Source organism: Lepidochelys olivacea (genome assembly GCF_965140295.1).
Source record: "Lepidochelys olivacea isolate rLepOli2 genome assembly, chromosome: 10".
NCBI classification, from domain to species: domain Eukaryota; kingdom Metazoa; phylum Chordata; order Testudines; family Cheloniidae; genus Lepidochelys; species Lepidochelys olivacea.
Window position 1 is genome coordinate 63,128,387 of NC_140420.1, and position 20,781 is coordinate 63,149,167.

General features: G+C 44.6%; 1 protein-coding gene across 7 annotated transcripts in view; it reads left to right on the forward strand.

Annotated features, from left to right (window-relative positions):
- Positions 1-19,781, forward strand: part of LOC311527588 (tropomodulin-2) — an 80,325-nt gene extending 60,544 nt beyond the window's left edge. For 6 of the 7 annotated variants that reach the window (XM_084641736.1, XM_084641740.1, XM_084641738.1 and 3 more), the window contains 5 exons: positions 3,405-3,535; positions 5,086-5,193; positions 5,448-5,591; positions 5,915-6,059; positions 7,872-11,811. In XM_084641736.1, coding sequence (XP_084497862.1) covers positions 3,405-3,535; positions 5,086-5,193; positions 5,448-5,591; positions 5,915-6,059; positions 7,872-7,906 — 563 coding nt within the window. In that variant the 3' untranslated portion in view covers positions 7,907-11,811. Of the gene's footprint in view, positions 1-3,404; positions 3,536-5,085; positions 5,194-5,447; positions 5,592-5,914; positions 6,060-7,871; positions 11,812-19,512 lie in introns of those variants that run through there. The other variant, XR_014713378.1, reaches the window with a different exon arrangement.
- The last annotated feature ends 1,000 nt before the right edge of the window (positions 19,782-20,781 follow it).

The following is a 20,781-nucleotide window of genomic DNA, read 5'->3' on the forward strand; positions in this document are numbered from 1 at the left end:
CATAAACTTGAGATTATTTTTGTTGTACTGAGTCAAAATGTCAACTGTGTGGGTTTGGTAAACTATACTCCAATCACAAAGTTGCTCTGTCAGATCACTTTGTTCCTTTGTCCAAAAGCAATAACTTTTCCTAGCTTAGTGTAATTTTTCAGTAAAAAAGGGGAACACATTTCAAGAGCTGATTATTAACATGACAAAACAGTTCATGAAATAAAGAAATAAGATAAAATTCGTGGGCAGTGGCAGGCAGCACAACAGGAGGAGAAAATCACTGCTAACTACTCATGACATGGTAAAGTAGAAAGTCTACTCTGTGGACAGGGTTACAATCTCTAACAAATAGTCCTTCAATGGCTGGGCCTTGGCTCTCAGCTTAGTCAAATACTGCTACAAATGCAAAAACATTTTGGTGTAATTTTTACTTTGAATCCAAAAGGTGGTGAATTCTCCAAGTGCATTTTATTAGCAACCTCCAACAACATTAGTAACTCTCTGAAGGCTGCTACTGGAGTATTTATGGAGGCATTGGGAGGTCCTGTGGGGAGTGGACTGGGACATGCTCCACAGCAAAAGGAGTTGGAATCTGCTCAAATAGTGAAATCCAGCTCAAGACTTATGTAACAATTAAGTTCTACAAAGAGCTTAGGTGTGATTTAATTGGTGTATTGGCTTTTTCCTAGCCCAGTGCACAGGGTAAGTGTCACCCATTGCACCTCATGGAAATGCATGTAAACTTTCAGGTTTCAGCACAAGCCCCTTGAGTAGAACATGACTTTTTGCACTACAAAATAACCATGTTTAAACACAGTTGTGGTCAGTAACACATTTCTTTCTTGACTGCAGCAGCTTGGGTGGGCAAGGTTTATTATTCATCTCCACAATTATAAGCAGGGGAATTATAGGTATTAATTGTGCTGTATGCTAGGATTTTTATGCATCTCCTGGAATGATCGATTTTCTTTTATAGTACACGGCTGCCAACATTAAAAATCATATCGCTTTGGAGCAGGGATATGCAAAGACTTCATAAATCTCTGTGTTGGCAGAGAACTGCTTTTCATGCTTTGATAGTTTTATTATTTAGAATGTGCGGATGTTGCAATTTTACAAGAGCTAATTGAATTTATAGCGGGGCTGCTAATGTCAGAGATGGAGGTGGAGGCTAAGGGGCCTCCTTGTCGTAGTCTTTGGTGTTAGCACTGTCTGTTTAGAGGGAAAGGGGCTCTTTCTCAGAACATATCCAAATATTTTCACAAGCGCATCTCCCTTTGCAGGCTTTATGGCAGGACCATAAACCCTGGGTTCCTTTCAGTATTGGTATTTTATATCCTGTGCAATAGACTTCATGCTTCCCTCAGAGCTGGATGCACATGGTTGGCTCAGAGTGACTGCACTGGGAGCTTTGCACATAAAGCTGAGGACGGAATTTGTCCCTAATGATACAGTTCAGGACTCCGGTCACATACCATAGGTTAACATGCTTCCCTTCCCAAGGACAGATGCTCAGAAGGGGCTGGAACTAACCTGACCGTGCCTGCAGGTTCTCCAGTGCAGACTTCCTACCATACTCTCTCCTTTGTGGTGATGGGGCCAGAACTTCCAGGAGATGGCAAAGATCTGCTGGAAAGGCAGGGTCCACCCCAAAGAGCACAGTTTGGGTTTGGTTTTAATTGCAAGGAAAATAGGTGTTCATTAGATTTGCTGAAAGCTACTGCAAAGGGGATACATTGCAGCCAGAGTCTCCTCCTGGCAGCACCCTGGCAGACTCACCTACACCAGAGGTGGGCAAACTATGGCCCGCGGGCCACATCCGGCCTGTGAGACTATCCTGCCCGGCCCCTGAGCTCCCGGCTGGGGAGGCTAGCTCCCTGCCTCTCCCCCGCTGTCCCTCATCTTCCGCAGCTGCGCGGGCAGCATGGCTTGTGCCCGCCCACCTCCCAGGCTTTCTAATAAGCCTGTCCTGCCGCTCTGAGCGGCATGATAAGGGGGAGGAGGGGTTGGATAAGGGGCAGGAGGTCCCGGGGCGTAGTCAGGGGGTGGTTGGATGGGGTGGAGGTTTGGGTGTGGGGGGCGGTCAGGAGACAGGGAGCGGGGGGATTGAATAGGGGGTGGGGTCCTGGGGATCCCAGGAGGGGACAGGGAGCAGGGGAGGTTGGATAGGGGGTGGGGTCCTGGGGGGGCAGTTAGGGATGGGGGTCCTGGGAGGGGGCGGTCAGAGGACAAGGAGTGGGGCAGGGGGTTGGATGGGGTGGGGGGGCCTGTCAGGGGCGGGGTGTGGATAGGGGTCAGGGGACAGGGAGCAGGGGACAGAGAGTGGAGGGGGGGTTGGATAGGGGGTGAGGGCCAGGCTGTTTGGGGAGGCACAGCCTTCCCTACCTGGCCTTCCATACCGTTTTGCAACCCCAATGTGGTCCTCGGGCCAAAAAGTTTGCCAACCCCGATCTACACCATGCCTGGAGGAGGTGCAGTTTATCCTCCTTCCATGCCAAGCCAGCTCTGCTGGCCAGTGTGGAGAGGGGAGTGAGATGTGGCCATGCCCTTACCTAGCTCCTACCCTTTGTAAGAGCACTGCAAGGCACCAGGAAAGAGAAAGCCTGTGCTCCCAACTTCACTGTAGCCAGCCCCTGCAGAGAGATGTAAGAATGGGGGAGAGGACAGCGCTGGTCACAGTTTGGTGTATAACACTAACTCTAGTGTATATAGCACAGTGAATGTCATACCAGACACTTCATGTCACCCTCATCTGGCTGTGTTAATAGGTCTGCTAGAAAGTTGCCCCCCGGGAAAAGTATTTTCTACTACTTTCCCACAACCTAGGAAAAGAAGTGTTCTAAAGTGTATCTCAATAATTATTCATCTCTGCACTTTAGCTGCACTTTCTTTCTTGCGTATAGCTACATAAACTAACAACAAACAGTGGGAGAGCCAACTGAATGATACCATTCTTCACTGGCCACAAAAGCATCAGCAGCTCAGAGAAACACTAGTCAGAAATCCAGAACCCTTCCTTCCCAATGCTCGACGGCTCACAAGCATTCATCACAAACATGAGATTTGTCACAGAAACATCCAGCTTGCCTCAACCCAAAAATAAGTGAGAGTTCAGAAAATCATAGAATCATAGAATATCAGGGTTGGAAGGGACCCCAGAAGGTCATCTAGTCCAACCCCCTGCTTGAAGCAGGACCAATTCCCAGTTAAATCATCCCAGCCAGGGCTTTGTCAAGCCTGACCTTAAAAACCTCTAAGGAAGGAGATTCTACCACCTCCCTAGGTAACGCATTCCAGTGTTTCGCCACCCTCATAGTGAAAAAGTTTTTCCTAATATCCAATCTAAACCTCCCCCACTGCAACTTGCCAGTTTATTTCTGATGATGCATGTTTAATTAGATCCTGTGTTTCAGATGTGGTCAAAGGTGAAAAGGTCAAGCCAATTTTCGAGGAACCACCTAATCCAACCAATGTGGAAGCAAGTTTGCAAAGGATGAAAGCAAACGATCCTAGCCTCCTTGAAGTCAATCTGAACAACATAAAGGTATTTGGATAGGGATTGTGGCTTCATTCTCTTTGCTGCAGGAGGGTTCATCTGAGATGACAAGATTTACAAAGTTTTGTTTAGAAGCATGGGGTTTTGTTTTCAAACATGTTGCTGCATTTACAATATTTGGGAGGAACAGGAGACTCAGGAGAGAAAGAGAGGCAGACAGGAATTGTCCCAGTTATTCCAAGGGTCACCAGCACCTGACATTGAATTAGCTGCCAATTAGAACTCCAAGCAAGGGCTCCCTTCTGCCTTCATTTCTCTAACAGCTGGTAAAGCAAGAGACCTCCTGGGGCACGCAGCGGTGCTGGCACAATTTGTATAGGGAGGGTGCTGAGAGTCATTGAACCAAACTGTAAACCCTGTATCTGATGGAAACCACTTCAAGCCAGCAAGTGCAGCAGCACCCCTTGTTCCAGCACCTATGGGAGTACCGCACAATTGTTGGCCTAATTCACTTAGCCCACAGATGAAAAGGGAGAAGTTGGGATGCTCAGACGCTGAACATCGCCCCCACACTGAGCTGGAGCAGTAGCCTTTGTCTGCACAGTTCAGAGTGGCTGGTTGGATCTAGGAATAGGATAAAGCTTTGTTAGTGTTTGCTTTGAGCTCAGAGGTGGTGACAAATAGTAGCTTGTTATTTTTTTCCCTTTTTTGTTTCATATTGTTTTAAAACTAAGTAATTTTCTAAAAGGACCAGCATGTTGAGTTGGTTCATTGTATCCTTCTTTTTATCAGTACAGCTTGTTTGGTAGCAATCTCACCTCCAGGTGTCTAATTCCATACCAAGACTTAGGCTCAAGCCCAAAGCTGACAGTGCATGTTGAACTAAGGGTTTATGGATTGGTTATTCACCCCTCATTATTCGGTTTCTGGGCACGAGTGTACATTTGAAAAAAATAAGCAATACCAGTGATTCAACAATACAAGCACAAAACTATGCCACAGGTCACCACTCACTCTCACCTGCGGGTAACAAATCCACAACCAATAGACCTCCTCGCAGCCAGCAGCAAATTTGTGTCCCAGCTAAAAAGCCAGATTGAACAGATGTTAGATTGCAAGAGGGAGCCTATGCGGATGATGGGGGCCCGCCCATGAGAATATTATGGCCATCCTTCAGGATTTCAACCCTGGAGACAGACAGCAAGAGATTGCCACCAGTCTTAATTTCCAGGATGGTGCATGGTAGAAGAGATGCCTAGAGGATCATCAGTTCTCAGACTTTTTAGGACTTTACAAGCACCTTTCATTGTACCTAGAAATGAATATAAAAAACAGTGCAGAGCAGTGTTTTCGCTTTGGTCTGCCTTGCTTAAAAGGTGGTGGCTGCATTCTGCCCTAGCTCAAGGCGCTGAGCAGTCTTCAAGGGCAGCCACAAAGCTGAGCAAGTTACAGTACTCTGGCCTGACGGGCTTTGTAGAGCATGGGGAATGGCTAAGGAGTTGTACAGAGAGGCAGTGTTAATTAATGTAGCAATCATCAGAATAAATGTCTGGTGATGTGGTTGGATGTAATATTTACTGGGTTTTGTCTTACTGTAGAACATCCCAATTCCGACGCTGAAAGAATTTGCCAAGGCTTTGGAAACCAACACCCACGTGAAGAAGTTCAGCCTCGCAGCTACTCGAAGCAATGACCCTGTTGCTGTTGTAAGTTGAAACACGACTTGAAAAGACAGAATTGTTCACTAACGCTGCATTTGTCTCTAGGTGGGACTTGTTTTTCAGATGTTTCCTGTGACTGTGCACAGTGGCATTATAACCTGTTCTGTTCTAGGAATACACTCTACCTCCATGACTCTGTTTGCAGTGCTTTTCTAGGTACTAACCACAATTCAGATTCTTGGTGTTATCTGAAGCTTTCAGAGTTTCAAACTCACACCACATCTTCCCTGACTCTTCAGGCTTTTGCAGATATGTTAAAAGTGAACAAGACACTGAAGAGCCTAAATATAGAATCCAATTTCATCACTGGGGCCGGCATTCTGGCACTGATTGATGCACTAAAAGAGAATGAAACCCTGACGGAGATCAAAATTGACAACCAGGTAAGGAGTGGGCAGTAAACTGGTGCCTGCTTTGTTTAGTTTCTAGGTAGGTTCCATATGTTCTTCTATAATATTTTAGGTTTGGGATCCATCAAAGAGGCAAGGCAAAATCCTATGGATCAGCCTTTTTTGCACCTCATTCCCAAGCACATGCTGCTAAGCAACAGAAAAGAAAACTGACCGATGCTAAAAAGAAAGCCCAGAGGAAGTTCTCCAGAGATGGGGTTCTTTCTCCAGTTTGTAGCACATTACTGAATGTAACCACTTCTCTCTCTTTTGTGAGAAGATGTTTCCTTTTCTTTTCACTGTGTGTCACCCAACAGAGGCAGCAGCTGGGGACAGCTGTAGAGATGGAGATTGCCCAGATGCTTGAGGAGAACTCCAAGATTCTCAAATTTGGATACCAGTTCACAAAGCAAGGTCCAAGAACCAGGGTAGCTGCAGCTATCACTAAAAATAACGATCTAGGTAAGATGCTACAGACATTCATCAGCAATTCTTTCAGGCCAGCTCCTGCCCTCCTTATACATTTTGTAGACAAAAAAATAGTCAAATAGTGCCAGATCCTGAGGTCATTAATCAGTTTTTACTGAGTCCTTTCTCAGGCAAACACCCATTGACTTCAGTCTGGGTTTGCCCCAGTAAGGACTTAGCAAAAAATTAGCAAATGCATACTTTGGTGCAGATACTTTATTTTTGGCAATACTTAAACATCATGCTGAATTCCCATGATATACTTTATTTCCTGAAATTCTAATTGTCCCCAGCAGGGTAAAGGCTGATTAAATCTCTCATCCTTATCATTTAGACAATTACTCTAGTATTTTGCCTTCTCCAGGTTTACATCTACGCTGTTTTGCATTGGCAAATATCACTGCCTATTTAGTACAATAGAATACTTCATAAAACCATATATCTGGAAAAGCAAAACATTGGAAGCAGAGGCAAAATGACGGACATTTGCACTGCAAAGGCTTTGGGATAATGCGGTCTGTTCGCCAAGAGCTTTAATGTTTACATTAAAGGAAGTTCATAGCCAGGCTGCAATGAGAAGTATTCTTCTAGCTCTGCCTGTTTTGTTCTGTATTTTAGAAACAAAGCATCACAGACATGGCCTCCCAGTGCAGTGTGGTAACGCCAAAGCCTATCTAGTATGAACAGCATTAATCTGGCCTTATGGCTCAGTGCAGACTGAACAGGGTTACAGAATAGCTAACGCTGTGGAATGCAAGGAGCACCAGCACAATGGACTAGTTAGAACTTCCCAGGCCCTCTTACAGTGCATTGCTGAGTGCCGGGGGACTCCTCCATTGTATTGCAGGGAATAAGACGTCACCCGGAGTAGTGCAGCTCAGAAAACAATAGTAGAATGTGATTGATCTGTGCTTCATTAAACTGCATCCTCCCCAAATAATCCATTTTCAATGCAGATCTGTGGGTTAATTAAGGTTTGCTGTATTATCCAATGGTCCATGCAACCCAGAAATCTATTCTGAGACTAAAATGTTTCCTTTTGGGTCTGATTTGATATTTTCCTTGTTGTTAGTAATCAGTACCATGTGAAAGTATATCATAAAAAGTCTGATTCTTTCATACAGATATGTTTCTCACAAAGACATCAAATGACTTAACCATGCATATTTTCATATAGTGTTACCATATGGAACAGCTGTTGATTTTTGGCTACATCACACTTAAATGAATCCAGTGAGAAGGATCTAGCACTCCCACACACCCACAGTACCTGTATCAATTTAGTTGGAGCAATATGGCCTTTAAAAAAAACAAACAAACAAAAAAAACCAGGTTATACAAGCCATACTGATAACCTAAATTTAACCATTGGAACAAAATACCAAGGGGAATTGTGGATTCTCCATTGCTTAAAGTTTTCATATCAAGACTGGATGCTTTTCTGGAAGATATGCTTTAGCCAAACTCAAGTTTTGGAGTTCAATACAGGGATAACTGGGTGAAATTCTGTGGCCTGTGGTTACATGGTTACTCAGACTAGATGATGTAGGCCCCTTTTACCCTTAAACTATGAATCTGTGAAATCTCTGGACACAATCCTGTACCTCCTAGAAGATACTGATGGGCCAACCTTCCCATTGATTTGAGTGAGAGTTAAGGGTACTATGCACTTTCCTTAACTGGGTCCTTGAGAAGGGAAGTACGAATAACCCAGTTTTCTACTCCCAAATAGTGTCACATTGAGACATGTGCTTGGGTGCTTAGTAAGTTAACTCTGAGAGATGGTTTTTGATTTTACTGGCATAGTTCGTAAAAAGCGAGTGGAAGCAGACCGACAGTAGCCATGCCTTGGAGGATGCGAAGAGGTATTGAAGGCAGCCGACATATTGAAGGCAGCCGACACAACAGCAATCTCACAACATCCACTGGTCAGAAGGGAAGACACTGGAAAATCATTGTAATGAAGGTTGCTCATTTCCGTTAATGTCCCCTTTAATCATTAAAATTGTTTACTTTCATATTTAATGTTTATGAAAATATGATTGTGTTATTGGAATATATGACGCTGATATCCACAACTTAGGGGTAAAATATGTCTTACTGAGCATCAGCTGGAATCACATTGAATCTTTTACATGGATAAAGGATTCTTTATATAAAATGGGCCTTTACCACCCTGTCCTGCAATGCCTTAAGCATGTGAATAATCCTCACTTGTGTAATTCCATTGAAGTCAATGGGCTGCTCAGGTGAGTAGAGACTACTTATGCCAATACCGGTTTGCGGGATCACACCCTTAGGCCCCAATTCTGCATTCAGATCTGTGTAGTTGGAACTCTGCACTTGTACAGATCCCCGCTGACTGCAGCAGGGTTCTGCTGTGTGGATCCAGCTGTGGGATGCATTTGTAAGTATTGTCAAAGCCTATTGTTTACATGTGTTTTAAGTTAGGTCGATCACGTCATCAATATTACACTGACATGTATTCTTAGTCCATGATGTAAAGTAAAAATATTAGTGTTGCCAAACCTAGAATACCTTAACAATGTCACTTGGTTGTTTTTCTAATCCATTGAGGATTTTTTTAAAAAAAAACAGAATGCCAGGTTTACAGCTATAAATCTCATTAATCTCAGTATACTGAGCAGAGCTCTTTTTGGTTTGAACCACACTGTTGACTGTTTTTTAATTTATGTGCATTTATTAGTATAAATGACAGAATTGTTCTCAGGACCTGTTAGATAAAGAGTGAGTAAAATATTTAATCCAGGGCCGCAGCAGTTCTGCCCGGAGGTGGACGGAGAAGAGTAACATGTACCAATCGCCTAGTTTACATTTTTAGCATCTGAATCAACACTAATTCTCTGTGAAGCAAAGTGCTTAGGCCTGATTCCAATGGGACTTTAGCAATAGTACTTAAGCACTTTGCTGAATAAGGGCGGACGTAAGCACGTGTTCCAATGCTTTGCTGAAGCAGGGCGTTAATGCAGAATTCTGTACATTGTGCTGAACTCATGGAAGATACTTGTACAGCAGCAATTAAACCCAACATGCAACAGCATTAGAACAAGTCAGTGGGGTATTGTGAAAAGATTGTGTGAAGCGTTTAGTTTGCAATATAATTTCATTGTATCGTGTATAGTTTTATAGTATCAGACATTAAGTTCTAGCCATAATATATATATATATATATATATATATATTGTCTTTGCCAACATCTGAGTCTGTTAAATAGCCAGGGGTTCACTTTGATCATATTTAAATGTAATGCAAGAATTAAGGAAGTATGCTATTAACGGGTTTAGCTATACTAATTCTTTCAGAAAGCTAAAGATGTTTAACTGGGGCCAACAACCTGTGGTACCCTTGAAACATTAGCCTCTCTGCCCTCTTTCCGGCCTACACCCCCCCTCCCCCCATCATTTGTGCTGGCAAAAGAGTTCTTGCCAGGGGAATATGGAAAGGGAACGAATGGTGCTCTGGCATCTTTGAGCCTGCAGAAGACACTGGGCTGGGATCTGTAAATCAGGAGGGGATGGAGTCAGGGGAGCAGTCAGGGTGTGTGGGATATTCCCCCATGAACCTGGCAGATTCCTGAACAGAAATCTGTCTACGAGTCAGTGCTGCTTCAGACAGTATAAATTCACCCTCTGTGCCATCTATGCCGCTTGTAAAACGGGTGGGACCAATGCTCCTGAGGGGTGCAGTGGGGGAGGGCTGGGTCTCTGCACTATGGCCCTGGTTGTATAAAGCACTTAAGCACATGCTTAAGTCCTAATGACTTCCAGATAAGCATAAGTGCTTTACTAAATCAGGGCCTAAGAGTGGTATCTGCAGTACAACCGTCTTCCCTGAGAGGTTTAGGGTTCTGGGGGGCTTTCAAGGCCCCCTCCCTCCTCCAGTACAGGGTTAGAAACTCCTCCTCCTCAAGGGGAGAATGGGAAAGAAATTCTATGAGAGGACCTTGTGGAATTACCAGAGAGTTTTCCCCATCCCCAGGCAGAATTTGCTGTAAGAATGGACATTGACCCACATAGTCTTAAAAAAAAAAAGGGAGACTGAATTCCTTCACATGGTCCGATATCGTGCATACCATTATGCGAGCAGTCCTTAAAGCCAATGGGGCTACTTGCATGCGTCACAACTGCTCTCACATGATTGTGGGTTTGCAACATCAGGCCCCAGATAGGGGGAAGAAATTTGATTCAATTATCCTTATCCCCAAAGCCAAAGATTTCTGATATGGACAATCTTCAGCCTGAAAAGAAATCTGTTCTGACTCTGACCTTTTCCCTATTCCCTTCTTCGGGTTTGTTTTTGGTTTTTGGGGTTTTTTTTGGTTTTTTTGGGGGGGGGGGAAGGATCAGGGGGTTCCCAAGTACATCTGGCTGGTTTTTTTACATTTTAATGATTTTTTTTAAACCAGTGATGTTTTTTAATGGGATCTAGTGCATTCAGAACAAAAACAAGCGTGATGTATTTATAGTCTGATCCTCCACTCAAAGTGTAAATGACACTGTATTTGCATGCAGCAGTTCTAGAATGGGTGGATTGGTAGGATTGCTTTGTGATGTATGGCAGCATGTCCCCCTGTGTCTATTTGAGCAGAGCCATTGTGAGGTGGCCACATTCATGTCATCAACAGTTTGTAACATTCCTCTTGGTAGGCTAAACAAGGAAACAGGCTTTGGGAGGTGCGGGTAGTCTCGCCTTCCTTCCATCGTCCATGACTGCCGGCACCGTGAACATATAGCTGTTTTCTAAGAGTAAGACTCTTCAGGCACTTGAGAGTTTCTCCTATTAAGAGCCAGATGGTGCGCAGGCTGGGGGTGGCCTCGGGACACACAACTCTGGGTGTGGGGTAGGAAAGGGATTGGGGAGGCATTGTGTATACTAGAGCTTTCCGGTATACACAGGGGGTGCATCCAGTGCATGACATCCCTTCTCTGGCCTTCCAGCTGGCTTGGGGTCATAGCTGAGCCTCCCTTCTGCCCCTTTTTATCTCTTTTGGAGGGTTTGCTCCCCAGGGGGCACTTGTAGGGAACAGTCCTTGGCCTCAGGAAAGCACAGGGACTGCAGTGGCGACAAGTGACTGCCTAGGAGTCCTGGGGGGACCTCCTCTTCTTGCACATCCACATGAGGGTTGGCCATGATCTAGCTTTAAACATTTTATAGTGAACATAGTGACAAACAATGTATGAAAATATAAGGGTGTATTCACTATAGTTATAGCTAATCTAGTGCAGTTATCAGTGATCTAAATATTAACCTTATACAGAAGCAGTTGGCCAATTAAAATCCCTTCTACTAGTATTAAGGGGATTAATATTTGACTAGGTCATTTTTAAGTACAATTCCAAGCAGATGTCATGTTCCCAATCAATTAGCTCTGACACCAGGGTATAAATAGAGGCCTCCCTTTTTAAACAAAACGAACAACTGGGAGGAGCTGGGCTCATTTGCCCATTGCTTCTCGTGTTGATAGTTTGGGTTTTGTTTGTATTTTTTATAACATTTTTCATGGAAAAACTCAACATGTGCATATCCTAACATTTGTGCGTGTTGTAGAGTGCACTAAGGAGCGTAAAGTGTCTGTGTTAAACACTAGAAGAAAATGTTTGATCTGGAATATAAATGGTTGCATGTGCACAGTGTGGTGCATTTTACACAAGGGAATGGGAATCACCAGCATATGTAGCCGTGACTCCCAAACATCTTGGCTTTTATAAATAAACCTTCATAAGGAGATTGGCTTTCTGTGTTTACTTGCAGCTGTGCTAAGTGGCTGTCGATGTATTGTCCTGGAGTAAGCAACTTTCCTCACCCTCACGGCTTTCACTTGCTCTTGAGAAGTAGGCATGTAGATGCTTTTGAAAATCCTGCAAGGGGCTTATCTGCATCTTTAGGCATCTAAATACCTTTTTAAAAGTGCCTACGTCACTTTTAAAAATGAGCCGTAGGCTCCTTAGCCACTTAAGCACTTTTGAAAATGTTACCCCAGAGCTATTCCAAGGCCAAAATGTGAGTTACTGACCTTTCTAAAATGACATGGGTCCCAGATTAAGTACATCACAAAAAACAGAGGAGGCAGGAAAAAGAGGGACTCTTTTATAGAAGCACAACTAATGTTTTCTATAACCTCAGATTCAATAGTCTGCATTTATGATCCCAATAGCTTGTAACCAAGCAGTGAATTATAACAGTAGGTTTGTACACAACAGTGGTAAGTATTGGTTCAAAGAAAGAAGTACAATTCATAATAACATGCTGGTACAAGATCTCATCTGAGCTAAAAGGTGGCTAGATTGTTAGAAGTTTTAGTTGTGAACTCAGGTTGGCCCTGGATGGATTTCCCTCATTTTAGTGTTGTGCAAGATCTAAAATCCAATTCACATTCTTGGCTTTGGGATTTTAAAACACATCTCAGTTGTTCTCATTGCAGACTTCACTGGCCTCTGCAGATGTGTTAGTGATCAAAGTTTCCCAATACGTCTTAGCAGGGATGAAAACTGATCCAACAGAACAGTCAAAAAGAGCTTTCTAAAATCTAAGAAGCAGCTCTCTTATCCCTTACAAGATTAATCAATCATTTATCAGATTAGCAATAGAGCCTCTCTCTGGTCAAGGGACAGTGACGACGATGACATTATTTTCTTCTGTAGAATATTTTTATACAGCAAATAGCTCTTTGTATTCACAGCAATTATATGTGGTGACACTCTGGTCAGTAACAGCCTCATACGGGTTATTGCTGATGTGCGTGTGTGGTTGTTAGCACATGGTTGCTATTGCCAAATCTGGAGCTTGCATCAAAAACGTACAGTGTGCCATACTTCGCCTTGGAGTATCCCTCCATAGCTCATTTTATGGAGAGCCTGCAAAATGGGCTCTCCATGGGTTCTTGGGTGCAATACATCTGCCCTATGACTCCCCACTGAGTGTGATCTTTCAGTGGTCATCTGTGCGGCCCCCTGACAGAATTTGCCTTTTTTCTTTTATACTGGTTTCTTCCAATGTGTACAGACCTCTACAGGTGTTCATTCAGCGTTCTACGGGCAGTGGGAGTTAGGCACTGCATCTGCTCAGGTGCTTCTGTAAATCCCACTAGAAACCAAGCTGCAGCTTTTGGCAAATAAAGGACTGTGTAAATCTGGCCCTAGGGGCCTTCCCCATATCTTAAAATACACAATACAATATCAAGGACTGCCCTTACATAAATAACTACCCAGAAAAACCCTCCAGCCTCCTAGCCAATGTCATCCCCCACAGCCCAGTGAGGAGTGCAGCATGCCCGGAAGGCTATCAGATCCAAGATCAGGCAGAGCAAGGTGGGAGCAAGTCCCACATTCGAGGAACCCACTCCAGGAATGCCCTACAGTACTGAAATAGCTCTGACTGAACCAGAGCATGTACTGTGCTACAGATATTTTCTCAATAGAAAAAAAAATCTCAAAAACACTTTCCAACTGTTTGGGCTCAGATTTCCAGCCAAAGCTTTTACTCAATCTCTGGACTAAATAAATCACATGCATGCTAGCTGTAGCAAGCCTTTTTGAGTTCGTGTCACAACAGGCTAAGCAACTCGCCCCACATGACGTTAATAACTAAACATTCACTGATCCTCCCTCCGTTCAACCACCAGTAGATTTTATTTTGCCTGCAATAGTGGGATGATAGGCTAGATTTACTTGTATAATAAGGATGAGGGCAGCTGCGGTTTGTCCCTTTATTGCAAACTGAGTGCAGCCCTTGGGTACCTGACAGGCAGCCAGTGCAGCTTGGGTGCCCCAGTTTAAAATGCTAAGGCAAATCCAATTCCTGCTCCCCACTCTTGCAAGCATGCAAGGCAGAAATGCTGCTTTTCTGTGTTGTGAGGGAAGGGAATGAGGGAGTGCAAGCAGCCAGGAGCCAGCACAGGGAGCATTCCCATCCCCACGCGAGTCCCAGGGTGGGGGTTGATACTGCTCACTAGGGCTGGTTGTCAGAGCATGTGAATAATGGGGTCACATGGGTCACCCCCAGGTCTCTCAGTCTCCTTAGTGATACCTCAGTGGCTTGGAGTGGCAGCAATAACGTAAGCTTAAGGGAGAAGATGAAAGGGCTGCGTGCTAACACTTGTGGGGGTGTTAGGAACCTCCTAGAGGGAAGGGGGAAAGCGGGGAATTGAAGTTGTCCCCATGCTGGCTGAATGCGTCAGAAGGAAGCGGTGAAGTGCTCTCTAGAAACAAGCTATTTCCTAGTCTCTGTACCTAGACCCAAATGGACCCACCTGGCCTAAGCTTTGGCAGTGTCTGCCTAGATAAGTCACTAGCCATTTATTTCGTTGTCATCTGATCTCTCTCTATTCTGAGTAACCCTCATTTTGAATTGGACCACTTGGGTTTTGGATTCTTTGTGGACTTCACACAGGCAAGCCTTGAGAGGCGGAACAACCTGCCAGCTCTCCAAGGTAGTGCAAGGGGAAGTATCCCAGCTCGGGATTCTCAATTCATAGGGCAGGTCACGTGCAGGGCTGTGTTGACAAATGCAGGGGAAACACTGAATGCCTGTAGATGAGTGTAAGGGGCTTTAGGAGATGCCGTCACCTCCAAGCTTCAGCACAGTTGCCATCACCCTTTTGCTGCAGCTTTGCTTGAAGGCCAAGTTTTACCCTTGACCAATTAACGTTACTCCCACCCACTTGCCCAGACAGAGGCTGTGAGGAGACAGACATGAAAAATCTTCACTGGCCTTCTAATTTCTGCATTTATTCCCACTCCTACTTTCACTGCTTCTCCCTTGCTTTTGGTCATCTCACAGAACAGCTACTGTGTCTTTTGATGAACTTCACAAGAAATTACAGGAGGAGCGCTTGTTAATAGCAGAAAACAGTGCTAATGAGACAGCTGCTGCAAACAGCGAACACAAGGGAGAGTGAGTTGCGAGAAGAAATTGGTGAGACAAGCGCTTTGAGATCTTTGAGTAAAACAGGTTATAAAGGTCAGAGGATTATTGCTTTCTGCCTTTGGCTCTTTCACACAAAAGCAAAGGGCTCTTTGGAGAGTAGTGCTTGGTCCTGCATCCTTTTCACCACATGACTCCTTTTGAAGTCAGGGGAGTTTTGACTGTGAATGGGCTACAAGACTGGGGCCAAAGGTTATTCTAGCCCATGCTCTCAGTCTGAGTTTCCATTTTAGGAGTCAACTTCTCATCCTGCTCCTCTGGCTTTTCAAAATTAAAGAGTAATGTAAAAACAGCAGAAGATTCTTCACTTACAAAAAGCTATTTCCACATAATCTCTGAGCATGTGTCTTGATTGCTTGGCCCTCATTCCTGTTGACTCTAAGCTCTGTCCTATATGGGGCCTGAGCACCAGTGATTACAGGCCAAAGTAAAATCAAGTGGGAGTTTTGCCCCTACAAAAGGTTCAGAATCCTTCCCATGTGAGTGAAATTCATGGCAGCATGAATGCAGCAAGCTGAATTTACCTGTGGACCTTCGCCTCCCTCTGCTGTCATTCACAGCAGTAAGGGCTCCCCACCCACGTCTTTTTGTGTAACGATCAAAAAGACAAATTTTATCAATTTGTATTGACATGAAAATGTTTGGTGTAGCTTGAATCCAGCATTCCAGTGGCAGGGATGTGACTCTGCCAAGGCTTCTGTGACATTTAAAGTAGCTCTGGTCAATTTTTTTGTCTGTGTGTGTGTGTGTGTCTCAATTTCTCCATATGCATCCGGGGCACCACTTCCATTCCCAGGGACAAGTTGCAGCCAACCCCTCTGAAGGCTGGTATCCAAAAAGCAGCTCTCATTGCTGCTTGTTGGGGGATGGGGCAGAGAGAGGGAATGTAACATTCCTATAAATATTCTAATATTTGTATCTTTAATTAACACAATGCCACTAGGAGCCAGTATCTCCGCACAGAAATCAGTAAATCTCTCTGTTGTAACAGGCTTCTTCTCCACCCTAACATCCATTTAGAAACTGATGAACATCCACTACAGCTGAAACAGAGGAGGCTGAGCTAACACTTGGTTTTTTTCTGCAGCAGCAAACCCCCAAAAACAACACCCCCCACCTCCATCTCATTCCTGCCTGAGTGGCATTTTTAAAGCAGAGTTGTGCTTGGAAGGATCCAAGTCACAATGAAATGCTTTAAAATATTCATGCTATGCTTCCCCATTCTAGTAAAGCAGATGAGCACAAACAAAAGCAGGATGTGGTGAGGGACTCCCTTAATGAGGGTCTGGCTGCCTCTTAGAGCCAGCTGCCTGATTTAATCAAGTCTGACATTAGAGAGAGACTCTGGTGAGCAAGAAAGGGCAGCTAGGCTAAAGCAATCGCACAGATCATTTGTCTCTCTGGTCTTTGCTGATTTCAGTTGGTATGGAAAGCCCTTCAACATACTGAATGGTGTAGAATCCAAAAGCTACATTTCAAATCGTGCAAATTAGATGAACAAAGATACGAAGTTATCTGCTGTTAACTCCGTCCTGTTCCCATCTGCACAGAACATGAATGTGAGACAGCATTCGGAGCTGCAGGATAACGAGGGTACAGAGCTAGGAAATGACTAAGTGGTCCTTATCCAGTAAGCCACTGTTAGCATTTCCTGATAGTCCACACCCAAGGCGGCAGCTGCACACGCTGGGGGCTCATTTCGCACACTGATTAGGGTTTATTGGAAGTCTAATGGGCATTTCAACCATTTCACTAAACCTCCACGCTGCTGGGAGAAACAGAGGGATAACAACACAGGTCTGCAGGGACCCACCTTGGAGGGATTTCCTCCTCACTAAGAAAAGGAGGACTTGTGGCACCTTAGAGACTAACCAATTTATTAGAGCACTAATAAATTGGTTAGTCTCTAAGGTGCCACAAGTCCTCCTTTTCTTTTTGCGAATACAGACTAACACGGCTGCTACTCTGAAATCTTCCTCCTCACTGTTACCAGACAAAGACCTGTTGGTATCTACCTTTGTCCACTAGAGGGCATACTACACTTTAATACATTCCTGTATATTTTCTAATTTGCCTGCTGGTTTTTTGTTTTAACATTTCTTTAGCTTCCTACTGTCCAGTATATAGAGTATGGGACCAGGAACAGCCCAAACTTTAGAAAGTAAGGGGGATCCTCTGAAAAATAATCACCTTCTAAATAATTTACTCAATGATTATTGCTGTGTGGCTTTGTTGGATGTAGGGTGTATTAAGAAGTGCAATTGAGGGTAACAACAGTAATAAGTTTTCCTTTTGACCCATTGGCTCTGTCGTGCATTTCGAGTGACACCGTACCTGTGCTGGGGGAGACCCTGGACCAGATTGCATTCTGGTGACTTAAGCAGCACTCCAATGAAGTCAATGGAATTGTACCCTGTTACCCCAGCTCTGAATTTGCCCCCCTATGTCATGTTTGCATCTCTAATCTGCACTAATGTGGAAGAACTGATGCAGTGGATCATACAAGAAAATGAAAGTCTGATATACATAAGCAAGTCAGACAAAAGTACCCAACGTCCAGCAAAAATCTAGAAAGAAAGGCAATGGGAGGTTATGCTACACGCCCCTCCCCGTTACAGGTGGCCACCACAGAGACTGGGAGGGTACATCTTTTGAAAGATTATTTCTACAGTGCAATATGCAGGTTCATGAAAACCAAAATGGTGAAAAGTTTTAATGCAAATGTCATCATGTATTGGTGTCCGTATGTTATAGCCATAATATTAAAAGCAGTTTGACAGCTATTAATGGAAAGTTCACAATTGTGCTTAGTCTCTAAGCAGATGTTTGCATGGTAGACTGCAATTTTAGTGGAGCGTTCATGTGAAAAATCGTAGGTTGTCTCTAACAACATGGGAGTCTCATTCTTTTGCTCCTCTCACTCTGACTTCTTAATTAAATGAGTAAGTCAGTGAAAGTTGTTTTAATAGCTGTGTAATACAAACACTGTCCTTGATCAGGAGTTAGAGGGCATGATCCTGCACTCCCCTAAAGTCAGTTGGGGCACAATCCTGCACATGCTTAGTGTTAACATCATACGTAGTTCCACTGACTTCAGGGGGAATATCCACAAGCTTGATGTTAAACTCCCACTGGAGTGCTTACAGCTTTGCCGGATTGAGGCCTCAGAGTTTCAGGTACCCAAGGAAGACAGGATCAGGCCCATAGTTTGCAATTATAGGACCACAACTTACAAAACTGCTCAGTCCCTGATTCCGTGCACACAATCGCTGCAAAGGCAAATGTCCAGTTCGCTGCCATTCAAAAGTCAACGGTCAGCTGATCCATCTAAGTGATGCTTTGCATACATAATTACGACCATTACCCATTCCCTCGCTGTAATTGTGCTTAGAAATCCGGATATGTGCATGCATCTACAGTTCTGACCATTTGGGCCACAGCAATGCTGGTAGTATCCTTCTCACTTAGGGTTTTGTCGAACAACCAACGGTTCCTGGTTTCAGGATGTTTAATGTGAGTTTAAACATTCCATCCTAGCTGGAATTTGGTAAGTGAGGGCTCAGCTTGCTAATGAATTTGCAAGAAAAGTTTGACTCTTTTGACAGGCTGATCCTGCCATCCTAAACTAGGCAAATCTCCCACTGAAGCCAAAGGGAGTTTTTGTCCAAATCAGATTTAACTGCTGGATGGGATCCGGAGGGTAAAAATCTCATCCCCAAGACACAGCAGAGTTTGGGGCAGATGGAATTCCCCACCCAACCTGCAGTTCTGGGCACCTGCATAGAGGATGGTGATCTAATGACTACTGAAGTCAGTGGGAGCCTTTCAATTGATTACAAAGGGTGTTGGATCAGGCCCCTTAGCCCGGGGGGGGGGGGGGGTTTAATAGTGCCCTGGCCTACTGCACCTCTTCTTAAGGGTTCAAAATAAACCCTTCCTGCTGCTAGAGCAGAGGAGCGTGCACGATTTCCTGTTACAGGCTGTGTGTGAATCTTACCATGTTCATTAACTGCAAGGGGAAACCCAAGCAAGCACCAAATCACTGCTTGTTCTCTGCTATTCATTGTCACAGGATAAATGGTGATGAGCCCCTGGGGTTTTCAAGTGTGGGATTCATGCATATGGAATCCCCTTGGAGTTTCACTGTCACCTAGCATTAATTAATGTCTCCTTATTGGAAAGGGAAATTGGGAAGGAATCAGCTCGGCACATTTAGTGAACAGCAGACCTGAGACAAGAAAGGCCAGCCTTGAAACAAATGCTGGGGTTGGTGTCCAGTCTAGCCCCAAGCAATCTACAGTTCTCTGGGCTCTCAAGAAATGATTCCTCGGGGCAGCTGGGAGTGGGGTTTGGTAGGTGGGGGCTGGTCGTTCATTCTGCGGGACAAAGCAGCAGCCAGGGCAGGATTACAGAATGTGTCATTATGAATTAATGAGGGATGGGGGGAGACATGGGTCAGAAATGGGGACCCTGTTCTAAACTCAGCATGCTCTTTTCTAAACAGGTGCAATAAATAGAGTGAGTATCCTAGGCTGGAAATATTCCCTCTCGCCTTTCCTGTATCCAGTCCAGCTATTGAATGAAGCAGTAACAACTGAGTGGATTTTCTGGGGATTAAGGACTGGTTTGAAGAAATGGATGGAAACCACCAACTCCAGCTGGTCATCGATGCCTAGGACACAGCCTCTGACGAGGGCTATATCCTTGTAAGATCAAAGACAGTTTTATTTTTTAAATGCCCTAGAAGAGGAGGCAAATCCCTGCGGTACTCCCCCTTTTGGCCATGTGTTTGGCTGATACAGGCATCGGGTCACACGATTCCAGGCATGCCTAGATCGTTAATAAATACTAATCCTTTGCACTTTGTGTTGCACTCTTCATTAAAGATTTCAAAGCGTGTCACAAAGGTGAGTACCGACCGTACCCTTCCTTAGTACAGAGGGGGAAACTGCGGCATAGAGAGGTTTAATAAATTTGCTCCAATTCACACAGTGAGTCACAGATAGAAATCTGGGAATACAAGCCAGCTCGCTGAAACCCTATTCCCTGCTCTCGCCGCTAGACTGAGTTGCCCGGTACCTTACCCTGTTAGACTAAATTCAGTTACCAGCCACCTGTTTGTTTCCAGTAGAATTATTCCAGATCTCAGCCATATTTTTTCTTTTTCTCCCTCTGGTTCAGTGAAGCCTGCGCCCACTGTACACAGCTGAGCTGGGAGATGAGCTCCCATCACATACATATGCAAGCAGCTTTTGAACATAAGTAGAGCAGTAAAGGGAGTTTGACTCATCTGAGAGCATCTGGGGGCGACGTCGTCATGACAACAGAGCTTTTAACTTGGTATCTTTGTATTGTTCAGACTTCAGAGCTTTTAATTAAGGGCTGGATTCCTCTCCCTCCATTTTCCCAGGCTCTTAATATTTCCACCTCATTCACAGTGCAAGGGAAGCCTCGTCCAGATTGCTCGCTGGCTTGTTTGCAATCAGCACAACAAAGAAAAGAGGGCAGGCCCTGGGGTTTAAAGAGAGGCACTACATAGGGGACAGGCTTTCCACATGAGGCCAGGTTTAACCATCATCCCAGTTAAAGAGCTTTCCCTGCGAGTCACTGCTCCTCAAATCCTCTGTAAATGGGGGGGGGGGCTAATCATGGAGGCACTCTCCATGCAGCCGTAAGGACAGCCCCTGGCCTGGAGCAGATCCCCTGCCAAGTCAACGGGGTGAATGAGTGTGTTCAATGCTGTCCCTCCCACAGCCACTTTGTCCTCTCCCAG